Source organism: Tachypleus tridentatus, chromosome 13 (genome assembly GCF_004210375.1).
Source record: "Tachypleus tridentatus isolate NWPU-2018 chromosome 13, ASM421037v1, whole genome shotgun sequence".
Classification (NCBI taxonomy): Eukaryota; Metazoa; Arthropoda; class Merostomata; order Xiphosura; family Limulidae; genus Tachypleus; species Tachypleus tridentatus.
The window spans coordinates 103,450,560-103,463,293 of record NC_134837.1 but is presented as its reverse complement, the minus strand read 5'-3'; the positions used below and the strand labels follow the sequence as shown (position 1 = coordinate 103,463,293).

Genomic DNA, 12,734 nt, shown 5'->3' with positions numbered 1-12,734 from the left:
GGTGAATACCCCATTGGCAGCAGATGTGCATGCAAATGGTTTTAGAGAGAGAGACGTTAAAACCCTTTACTATAGTCCACTTGAGTAAACATGTGAAGGCAGTCTGTAGCTGCTGCACAATATACCTCAAGTGTGACAACTGACATGAGATGTGAAAGTTGTTGATTTTAAAGTCCATTCGCAAGAGTAAGAGTTCAGTGATGGCATTAATCTTTACATTGAAATGTGTGACATTCCTAAACAGACCTGAGGGTATCCAAGTTCCTGTAGAAAAGAACAGAAAGGTGTTGAACCCACACGAACTTAGAATCTCCTGTACATTAAAAATTAATAAAAATGGGCAAATGGCAACATAACCCATATCTTTCAAAATGCCATACCTCCATGTTGTCATTTGAGAAAAGCTTCTCTGATTGATGGTTCAAGTCAAATCAGGTGGTCCAGTGTGGAGCTGTGTCATCGGAACCCACACTGGGTGGGCGAGAGAGGGTTGTTTGATTCGAGGTACCAAACAAGACGAGCATTAACTATCCTCTCTAAGGTCTTACAGAGACAGATCGTCAAAGCAATTGGACGGTAGTTTGAAGGAATCTTGGGATCCTTCCCAGGCTTAGAGAAAGGTAGGACAATAACCTGATGCCAGGCATCAGAATAAACATTCTCCTGTCAGATCCAGTTAAAAACAATTCAGTAGAACTGCAAGAGAAGCAGGAGGTAGATGTTGCAGGATCTCGTAGTGTACATCATCAGGTCCAACTGATGTACTGCCAGACTGATGAAGGGCCAGTTTGAGTTCCACCACTGTAAAGGGATGATTATAGTCATAGAGACAATCAGCTCAAAAGGAAAGAGGTGATTGCTCTGCCCAAGTCTTGATGGCCAAGATGGTGGAGGAAGAGGCAGAAGTGCTAGATAGCTGGCAAAAGCTTTCACCTAGGGTATCAGCAATGTGCCAGGTATCAGCTACTTCTTGGCCATCAGAGAGCAAGATCGAGAGGGGGATAGAATTATATTGCCCACTAACCTTTCGAATATTGTCCTATATGACTTTGGAATTTGTGATAGAAGATATGCTGGCTGTAAACTTAATCCAAGATTCCTTCTGGTTTTGATGTCTTATGCACTGGTATGCTGGAAAGTGATGTGGTGAGAGAATGTGGGATACCTACGAAAAGTACCCCAGGCCAGTTTTTGAGCCTTCCATGCCAATGGCAGACAGGATTCAACTACAGATGAGGATATCATGGAAAACGTGTTGAGGTTTTAGGAATACATTGAGCAGTTGCTTGTATAATACAGTCAGTCACTGCTGCCACACAGTTATTTATTGATGGCTTACAGACGATGGCAGGATCAAGTTCTGTGAGAGCAGTGAAAGAGGGCCAGTTTGCTTGATCCAGCTTCCACTGGGGCATGCAAGTCAGGTAGCATCAACCACAGCTAGTCTCTCAAAATTATAGGAAAATGATCACTGCCTCGTGGATTACTGTCAAGCCTCCATGAAAAATGAGAGAATAGTGAAAGTGAGGAAGTTGAGAGATCAATAGCAGTAAAGGACTGACCTGGTGCATGAAAACAAGTAGAAGAACTGCTATTGAAAAGAGAGAGGTTGTGATCAGAAGCATACACTCTATGGAGCAACTCCTCCTATCAATATCAGCACTTCCCCATAGGGGATGATGTCCATTAAAGTTCTCCAGGATTAAAAAGGGAGATGGCAGCTGTTCAATGAGAGCACCAAGGTCTGACTGATCATAGGTCTCTCCAGGCGACAGGAAGAGAGAACAAACAGCGATGGTACGATCCCATAAAATATGGATGGCTGTAACCTCCAAGGGTGTGTCAAGTGGCAAAGACAGGGTGGGCACATGCTGATCAACCAACAGTTCCACCCTTCCATGCAGGTTTCAGAAATGTTTTTTGTAAGAAAAGACACACAAGATGGTAGGAAGCAATCAGTGTTTTGATGTAATCCAGATTAGAATGTTAACTTCAACAGTTCCATTGTATCAAGGTGGCCATTTTTATTTATGTGTAGGCAAACTGGGTGGAAAAAGCTTCTGTTTATGCCCACGTCTTTTTTCGTTACTGTCTTTATTTGAGAGGGTCTATTGAGCTCCACGAATTCTGCCCTGGTTCGATTGGGCAGGTCTTTGCTGTTGGAAGAGGATTCCAGTGACTGCGGACGTGAACGAGAGATTGTTTTGCACCTTAATAATAGGAGGAGAAAATGTACACAAGGAAATGCTCATACCTGGAACCAAAAAAAGTGGATCTTGGAACTTGCTGGAATGTATGTGATGGACAGAGATGGGTGTTGAAGTGGATTCATCAACTTTTTTAACCATGGAGGTCAAAAGACTTTTCATTTGTTTGGAGAACGATTTTTTTGGAGGCACAGAGATCTGTCTGCACTCCCACTGTAGTAGTGGAATGAAGTGCAGCAGCATACATCTGAGATGAATTGGTGGACAGCAACCTTCAAGTCTCATGGTAAATAATGTTTTGAATCGTTTTCAAATTATGTACCTCTTTTTCTTCCAGTCATTTAGGGAATGAATGAAAGTAGAACAGGTGAGAGCCTTTGTAATTGATGCAATGAGTGCCCATTTTAACACTCATAGGCATAGTGGTCCTTGCCACCACAACGAGCACACGTCAAGGAACCACGATATGACATCTTTGAATGATGAAACTGCTGACACTGGAAACATCTGAGAGGGTTTGGAATGTATGGCAGTACCATGCAATTAAGATAACTTTCCTTGATGGTGGCAGTTAGACGTAGTGATGTAAATGTCAGAATGAGAACATTGGTCGGCATCCTATTTCCATCTTTGCAAGTGGAGATATGCCTCACTGCAGAAACTCCTTGAGTGGAGAAACCTGCGAAAATCTTCAACTTTCAAACATTTTCAAATCCCTCACAACAATAACTCCTTGTGATGAATTCAAAGTAGAATGAGATGTAACCTCAATAAGTATATCCCAATCAGCTTTGAATGCAGAAGGAGTTCACTGTCTTGAGATGAGAATGTTTCCACCAATATGTCACCAGAGCAAAGCTTCTTTACTGACTTTGGAGAGCCATCAAGTCCCTCTAGTCCCTTCTGAATGAAAAAGGGAGACATTTGCCCTATAGGTTTGTCTGAAAGAAAATGCAGTACAAGAAAACGAGGTACAGGTGTTACAGATCTTAAACAAACATCGCTGCTCAGAATCTTCAAGACATGGTCATTTACCCATGGACTGTTGTTTCATTATTTTAGTTGAGTTTGTATTTGGAGGATCCATAAAAAAGGAATATTTTGATGCCAACTGACCCCCACCCACCATGAAGCCCTATGAGAGGATGCAGTGCAATGCCAAACAAGGACACTGCAGCAACGTCAAAGTTTCGTGAGCACTATTCCCAAACATCAGCATCACATACATTGTCCACAACACCTGTTGAGAACATCCAACACTAGTACTTGATTGACCCTAGCCCAAGTGGACCAGCCAATTGACCCAAAAGGACCATCCCAAAGCTGCTCAACTGCAGGAATTCAAGGCCAAAGTGGTGTGTTTGGGTTGGACCCTTCAAACACCAGAATCCTTTTCTCCCCTTCATGGGTCACCATACTTGGCAAACACATGGGTGGATGTTTTGATCCCAGATGAGGTAAATTGAAAGTACAGAACCTTCCCTGGGAGGTCCCCTCACCATGTACAGGAATTCATACCGAGGGGGATGAGGACAAGAATAAAGGTGAGAAAAGAAAAGAAACTAAATGGCAGAGCTATCCTCACAAACACTTGAAGAGTGAGGAAATAGATATGATGAGTATGTGAAACCCTTATGGCAAATAAAAAAACCACTGATGTCTACAAATAAACAGAAGAAGGAAGCATAACATTAAGAAAGGTGAAACAAGGAGCACTGGAAGAGTGGTTCAAATGTATGCAATGTGAGACTATGCATTGTGGTGGATAACAAATCTGAAAGAAATACATTCACAGGTTAAGTTTAGGAAAGGCAAATACCTGCAGAAAAAAAGGATATGGTGTAGGACAAAGATGCTTGAAAGTCCAAGACTGAGGACACAGAAGACCTTTGATTCAAAAGTCAAGTGAAGAAATTTGTTTGATGAAGAACAGTGGGTTGATCAGGAGAAAGCCCTGAGTGCATGAACCAATGATGGAAAATTTTCCATTTACACCGAGAAATTAACCTGTAAGAATGGTGAATGAAACAAGTCAGAAAAGAAGCTGACTGTCAGAAGAAGCTGGTGCACCTCATCAAGGACCAGAAGAAAAACCACGCATGGAAATGATGGACAGGAAGGTCCACAAGAAATCCTAGGATGGAGTCAAAACTTGGAACTGGAGAATTCCTGTAAGTCACAGCTGAGATGGCTAGGAAGGAGCTTTCAAAAGGACTGAACACAGTGTCAAGGATGATCAAAACTCCCAGAGAAAAGGAGAATGTGAGGACAGACACATGTGTTTATAAATCCTGGCTGAAAACATCAATAGCCAGAGCAAGAAGATGAGGAACCAGAGAACAAACCCAATGCAAGTTATGGTTAATGGAGTTAGCAAAAGCTTTGATGTGGGGAGTTCCCCCACTGAGGTCAAAGCCAATAGAGAACAAAAGGATTGAGAGACCATTTCGTTGGAAAGTTGTTGCCTGGACAGGAATCTGTCCCAAGACAAAAAGAAAGCACCCAAAACATGATATGAAATAATACAAATATCGAGCATGTGAGCCATAAAAGAATATCCAATGTATCAATACAAAGAAATGAAAAATGGGTGTTGCCCTGGTGATTGAGATAAGCATTAAATTAAAAAAAGTCAGAATGAATCATCACCAGACAATTTCTGCCCAGATGGAGAAACTGAACCAAAGCATGACTTATAGTAAGACGTTCCAGGATGTTAATATGATAAGACCTCTTGGCCAACAAAATCATGAACCTTCCTGTTAATAAACCCAAGCCACCCCTTTGGAAATGCTTTCTCCTCCTTATCTGGATTTACAGATCACCCATCAACATACAACTTGTATCTAACCATCAATGCGGACTGTCAACAAGGGTAGGAAAAATAATAAGAGCTGACAAAAGATCCCTTGTGAGATTTAACGTGTCATGAAGAGTCCAAGAAGGAGCTTCATGTCAGCCTGACCATGGAAAAATCACATTCTCAAATAAGATAAAACTTTGCAAGCTGTAATTGAGCTAAAAACCCATCAAACAAAATCAAAGATGAGAAGGGCAGGTTCGACTGAGATGGGTGGAGAAAAACACCCAAAAGACACAACATTGGATATGTTGCAGTAAGGACTTCAAATTGAATAACAAGCACTTTACAGCCACCTCCAGAAGCAACTGATAAGAGTAACAGCCAAATTCCCATTTGGAATGAGCTAACAATAGCTGGTCATCCAAAAATAGAAAAACAAATATTTGAATGCCTGACAAAATAAACAGGATTAAAGGCAAGTACAAGAAACTTAAACCACCCCATAGAGAATACACTAAAGAGAGGGTCAAAAATGATGACAAAGATATACAAATAAGCATTCTCAAAACTCCTTTTGATCATCTATAAATTTGGAAAAAAAGCCCAGTTGAGAGTGAGAACTGGCTTCATAGTAAAACAACAGATTGAAAATTAGACTGGGTGGGACAAACCAAGCACAAGCTATCAGTCTCTGATTTAGCAAGAGAAAAAAAACAAACAGCCTGGAGAAAGATGATGAACAGGTTAAATGGCCCATTGACAAAGAAAACTGTTTACTACCTGATATTGACTCTGGCTGGTGGCAGAATCCCAAGTCCTGGGGAAGAAAATGGGTACCAGAGACAAAGAAGGTGAGGAAAGAAATAGAAAAACAAGTCCCTCTGACAAAACCCAAAGAACTCATGGATCTGTAGTGAGAGATTACTAAAGAGTAGCAAACTCATACAGTCAAGTTCACACTGGACCAAAACTCTTATTAGTCTCTGGTACTATTAGTAACATGTCCATCAACATAGATTACACACAAGGTTCCAAAGTCTCACATATATTATTGATAACATATCACAAAAAATATGGCAATTCCAAAAAGAAAGAGGTGGTAAACATACCCAAGACAAGGTCATATCATGACCCAGAAAATCCAACAACAGTAAAACCATGTACGTAAGGGAGAGAGCAGTAGACGACAAATGAGTGAACATCAATGTAATAAGGAATCACAGAAAAATGAGGAACTGGAAAAAACATCACATATCTAAGAAATCATATCCAAAAATACCATATTAAACCTACCTGATTCTCCAGGAGGGATAGGGTAAATCATTGCAAAATCTAATGATATAAATAAAGGTATTAAATCTTCATCAGGCCAAACAAGTTCAGATGGTTCAGGAAAATTAGTGGGGCAACTTCAGGAGAATAAGGCTGAGCCCTATAATGACCACTTTCATGATGGATAATAGCAGAGAAATCCAATGACAAATCTCCCCCACCTGCAGCCTTGGTAAATAGTGTTAGAGATATAACACTTCGCATGGGAACATGAACCTGAAAATGCACTGTTGAAATACACAGATCAGTTAAAGGTGTTTGATGTAAAATATGTAATTATGATAAAAAAATAAAGACTGAAATTAAGTTCAGTTCAAACTTTCTTCAATGTAAAGAAAAAAATAATGAAGAAACCTCACTTCCAGAACTAAGCTATTAAAATCATGAAAACAATTCACACAAAAAAAGGCCTAAAAAAAACAAACATGCCTGAACATGAGTACTGCCAAACAAGAAGTGAATAGGAGGAGTCTCATGTGTCATGAGAATATGTCACACTCTTATTGGTAGAGTGTTGGCATATGATGATTTGCATCAAATGCACTGAAATCAGTCAATTCCAATGAAAGGAAGTTAAAAAGGTTTGTGGTAGATGCAATATCAATGAATGACAATAGGTATTTATGTGATCTGAGCTAATGTACCATGTCGGAATATAAATACATATCCATTATTTCATTAACGAATAGATCTGCTTCAAATTAATTTTTTGTTACCTGTTTGACTAAGGCTCGCTTCTTTTCTTCTGCCTGTTCTTCCTTTAATTGAAATTCTCGTTCAGACTGAGACTTCAGTGCTTGCATGTTCACTTCTAGTCGCAGTTTAGCATCTTCTGTGAGTTGTAGTTCATCCTCCAGCTCTTCAATCTGTGTTTTCTGTTCAATTAGCTGACTTTCTAAAGTTTTCTTTGCCCACTCAAGTTCATGCACCTTAGAAAGTAAATTTCAACAGGCCAGACTTATTTTGTATGCTATTAACTAGTTGTAGTAATAACACAAATAATAGATGCAAATGTTCACCAAGTAATAACCACAGTAAAGAATCAGTATGTACTGATTAAATGTTAGCTTTCATCCTTTTATTAAAGAAACAACTTTTTGGCTCTAATGCATTGTTATTCACATTCAATATATAGTTACAATGTTTGTCTTAGTAACAATACAAATTAAACACTACTGAGTTTTCTCACTATAAATGTAATTTTGAGATAATAAATTCTAAATCAGAAATGAAAAGAAATAAAGTAGGTAAACATAGTAAACAATTATTCTAATGTTTTTAGTTTATTTTGGAAAATGTTTACATAGTAGATAGTATTATGCATGCCAAAGACAAAATATTTTGCTGGAAGAGATTTCAGTTGAGCTGTATGACATGGAATTAGTACTCAAAATGATTTGGCATTAAGATTACTGTGTTTTGTTTTTATTGTTGTTTATGAATTTTCTTGTAAAAGTTTTAGATGTGAAATTGTAATAATCTCTTAATTTTGTTCTTCTTAAATTAAAAGAACTAATTTTCAAAGACCTTGTGATGTTGAGCATAGTTTGATGGTTAGTATGATGGACTTTGAATCTGAAGGTCAATAGTTTGTGTACAGTTGCATAAATATATCACAACGCGCATTTTAGGCCATTATGTTCAATATAACTGTGATGCTCAAGGAGTTGGTGGTAGGTGCTCTTCTCTAGCTACCTTTCTTCTAGTCTATCAGTTCAAAATTATAGATGGATAAAGCAGATAGCCCTTTTGCAGCTTTGTGAAAATTTAAGTAACAAACAATTATACAAAAACTTTGTGTCAGTCTTCAGAGCTTAATATTTTCAGTTTAATAAAAAAGCAGGATGTCATAGTCCAAATGTTATTCCTATCATATGCTTAAGGACTATCTTTAAGAATCTTATTTTGAGCACCTTGAAATAGGGATTTAATTTCAATTTTTTTTTAAATTCCAAAATCAGTTTAAGTCCTGATAAGGTATTATGACAAAAATAATCTCTCAAAAGGTTAAATATTTTCTCATTTTGTTTTGTCTGGTATTATATTCTATCCAAATAAGGTTAATAGAAAAATGTATCTTTATGCTCTGTCAAGATATGTTCTTATTACTTTAACAGAATAAAAAGTTACATTTTTGTCTGCTGTTCCCTGTGTGTTGATCAGTTCATCCAGTTCTGACTGGAGTGCCCGGCGAACTCGCTCAAGCTCTTCCAGCTGATCATTTTTGTCATCCAGCTCTCGAATGAGAGACAAAATTTTAGTTTCCTTTTCTCTGATTTCACGTTCAGCATTTTCTTTTTCCTGATTCATCCTTTCAGATACTGCTTTTTCTTCAGCAAGCAACTGATCAAACTTGCGTTGCTTTTTCTCAAGTTCAGCTACCTTCCCTCGATAACCTTCTGTTTCAACATTTAAATCTTCCAACTAAACAGGGTAAAACACGGAGCAAAAAAAAAAAAAATGTTTTATTTGCCAATAAGATAAAGACAAGAACATTATTTGATTAATTTTCAGATCATAAAGTTCAGAAATATATTTTTTAAAATTATGGATGGTTTAAATTACACAGCTCTGAGCATATCTACAATAATTTAACTAAATATCTTTCAGCATTTCTCAATTAAAAGTGATTTCTTAAATATTTTGTTTATTTATTATTCATCTTTAAGATATCTAATGGTTAATGAATTTATTAAAAATATATTATTGTAATTTATAGGTGGTTAAAAGTTACTCTAGTTACTTATTTTCACTTATCATTTTGAAACAATGTGCAAAATCAATTCTTAGTTTAAATTTAGATTACTTAAAAGATACTGTTTCGGTTGACAGAAGTAAAAAATTGTCCGAGTCATTAGTGTGTACATTATTAAATTTATAACTATATATATATCTCTGGGTATGGAGCCTTTTTATTTTTGTATACGCCTTTGCATAAATGCTTGTATGAAAGAATCTTCAAAATTCAATTTATTAATAATAGATTTCATATATGAAAGTCAATATGCTCTCACCTCTGACTGGAGATTTTTCTTTGATTTCTCGAGTTTATCATTAGATGCTTGGACCTCTTCTAACTGATGATGTAATGATTCCAAATCTCTCACTAACTTTTTCTTCTGTTCTTCTAAAACACCACTTTGTTCATCACTTTCATCAACTTTCTTTTTTAACTCATGTATCTATTGTGATTGATCAATTAAAAAACATTGATATCTTCCATTATTTTGATAAACCAATTTAAACACATTTGGTTTTTTACCATAAAAAAGCTATGACTTGAAGACATAAAACAAACATTGATATAAATAATGGTTGTCATGAATTATACTATAGTCAATAATCACCTAATTTGTGTGTTGTAGTGGATGGAATTTTGTAACTTATTACAACTAACTCTTCATGTTTGTATATTTTGTTTTTTTAATAACACTGACTAATGGGTTTTATCTACAAGCGTAAGTTTTTGTAACCCTGAAATATTACTTAAATTAACATATTTTATAAGCAGGGAAATACATCCTTTCTTGTTTACCAGCTATATTGTTAAGAATTATCATTCAGTATCTTTAAATACTTACCCTTATTTCAGTTCATATATATTAGTCAATTAAGTTGATATTTATTTCATTTTTAGAATGTATAAAAGCAAAGAAAGCATACTTGAGTAGTTAAATATAAAACATGCTTCTCCAAGTTCTTTTTGGTTTCTTCTTCATTTTCTAGTTGCTCACGTAGGTTTTCACAGTCATTCTCCAACTGTCGAAGTTTTGAACTAAAGGCCAGCTTTTGTCTGGTTTCTTCTTGGAGAATTTCCTGAAGCAAAAGTCATTTAAAACGTACAAAAGTTCAGTTTGGAGACAAAGTGTACATGTGGAATTCAACTGATGATGAGTATTATGGACTGCCTAACTTATGTGGGAAAGTAACAACATTTGGATTCATTTTCTAAGATTTTCAGCAGGTCTGTGAAATTTCTGCAAGTAGTTGCTTCTGATGAAATGTGAAATTAAACTGATATTTTGTTGCTTATTCAAATTTTTCCAAGTAGGTAGTCTATACTACTTGATGATCAACACACACACACACATGCACACTGTTGGCCAAAATCTTACGGCCAATGAACATAAAGACAAAAATATGCATTTTGCATTGTTAGACTCAACCACTTATTTGAGTAGAGCTTCGAAAGATGAAAATAAGAAAAGGGAAAATAAAATTAAAACTATTTTAGCATTTAATAGGGAAAATATGAACACTATGAAATTAGCCTAAATACTAGCTGGTCAAAAGTTTAAGACCATACCAAAAAAAAGTCCTAAACAGGTTAGGAAATGCTCAACAAGAGGTCTCAGTAGTGAGTTGCATGGCCGTCATTGCGAATAACTGCAAACATTCACTTTGGCATGGTCAATATAGGCATTTGCAGAAGGCTGGTTGGAATGTTATTCCAAGTGGTGAAGATGGTTTCACGAAGATCATGCACTGTTTGGAATTGACGTCCATTTCTATAGACTTCCCTTGCCTTCCACTTCTAAACATTTTCGAGGTTCAGTTTGAGTGAACATGTTATTTGGGATGAAAAAAGTCCTTTGTCCTTCCAGCATTGTTCTGCTAAAAGATCCAGTCATTTCCACATAAGCGAGGGCCTTCAGTCAATAAGGATTCTCTTTCCAATATGCCAATGTAGCCAGCTGCTGTTTGACGCCCCTGTATAATCTGAAGCACCATTGTTCCATGGAAGGAGAAAGCACCCCAGATCATGGTAGAATCTCTTCCACTGTCGTGTAGAAAATGTCTCCAGTGGGATATCCATATCGTGCCAGTAACATTGGAAGCCATCCGGACCATCCAGGTTAACTTTTTCTCAGAGAACAAAACCTTCTACTTTTCTACATCCCATGTTTGGTGCTTCTCAGTAAAGTTTAACTGAGCTGCTTCGAGGAATGGAAGGCGGCATGGCTTTTGAAGATGTTTATGGTTTTTAAAGCTTTTGTCTCATAGATGCCATCTTATTGTTTTTGAGCTGCATTCTGTGTCCGTAAGAGCCTTAATCTGGTTTAACGATCAGCTGGTGTCTTGCTGGACAACCCGTCGAATCCTCCTGCTCAAAGCTGGGGAAATTTTCTTGGGCTAACCACTTGAAATTCTTATTCTGCATCCCTCAGGATCTTTTAAGAAATTTGTAACAGCAGTTCTGCTTCACATAATCTCACCAGCGATGGCACGTTGAGAGAGACCTTGCTTTTGCAGCTCGACAATTCTGCCCCATTCAAACTCTGTCAACTTTTTAGCCTTTACCATGTTTTTACCCAATGTAACACAGATGTCAGTGGGAGATGTTGACAATGCTAATGCTTGAACACAAATGACTAAATTTCGTTACATGTTTACCAATTAACGCTTCGTTTCAGTATGGTCTTAAAAACTTTTGACCAGCTAGTATTTAAACTAATTTCATAGTGTTCACATTTTCCCTATGAAATGCTAAAAAAGATTTTTATTTTTATATTCCCTTTTCTTATTTTTATCTTTTGAAGCTCTACTCAAGTAAGTGGTTGAGTCTAACAATGCAAAACGCATATTTTTTCTTTATGTTCATTGGCCTTAAGATTTTGGTCAGTAGTGTATGTATATAAGTAATGTAAGGCTAACGAGTAATTAGAAAGTATAAGTCAAAATTAAAACCTCAACTCTGTCAAAAGTACACAACTATTAAAGTTAACTAGTATATAAATACCAAATAACTATCTGTACTAAGTAATATATATTGTTACCCAACTCTACTTTATAGTTGGCTAACCAAGAACAAATAATTTTCATATACTTACATAAACCTATACAGCAATGAAAGGCATTTAATCAAAATATTAGTTAAAGAATTAGTTTTGCTCATGAAAATTCTAAATATTTTAATTACCTGTGATTAATCCTCATAACTCTTATATTTAACTTTAATAAAGATTTCCAACAAGCTGAAGCTAACAGCATATTCCAAGTTTAATTCTCCATTCTCAGTTTGCTAGACTCAAATCCAAAAGAGCCAGATAAATGTTATAAGCTTAATATAAATATTAATCCATATTAAATATCACCCATTAACTTGATATAATTGTTTACACATCTGATAAAATATGTTCCAAATGTTTCACAAAATCTTAATATACATTTTTTTCTCTTTTACAAGTTAAAATGTGTGCATGTTTATATATAAGACGTGTATCATATATGTGTAATCCAAATGGTTAATCACATAGCAGCACTATTGAATGACAAAGCTTTTATTGTTAAAAAGTATTCATTTCATATTTAATTTTTTATAGATCCGATACACATTTAATATAGTTTGCTCATTAATTTATACTATGACTCTTGTCCTTCGAAAAAAGCTA

The 12,734-nt window shown here is 36.3% G+C and overlaps 1 protein-coding gene across 1 annotated transcript in view; it reads right to left on the bottom strand.

Moving 5' to 3' along the window:
- LOC143236961 (uncharacterized) overlaps window positions 1–12,734 on the bottom strand; it is a 98,736-nt gene that overhangs the window by 24,836 nt on the left and 61,166 nt on the right. The window contains 4 exon segments of the mRNA XM_076475699.1: window positions 7,059–7,271; window positions 8,473–8,766; window positions 9,357–9,524; window positions 10,006–10,158. Of these exon segments, the coding sequence (XP_076331814.1) occupies window positions 7,059–7,271; window positions 8,473–8,766; window positions 9,357–9,524; window positions 10,006–10,158 (828 nt within the window).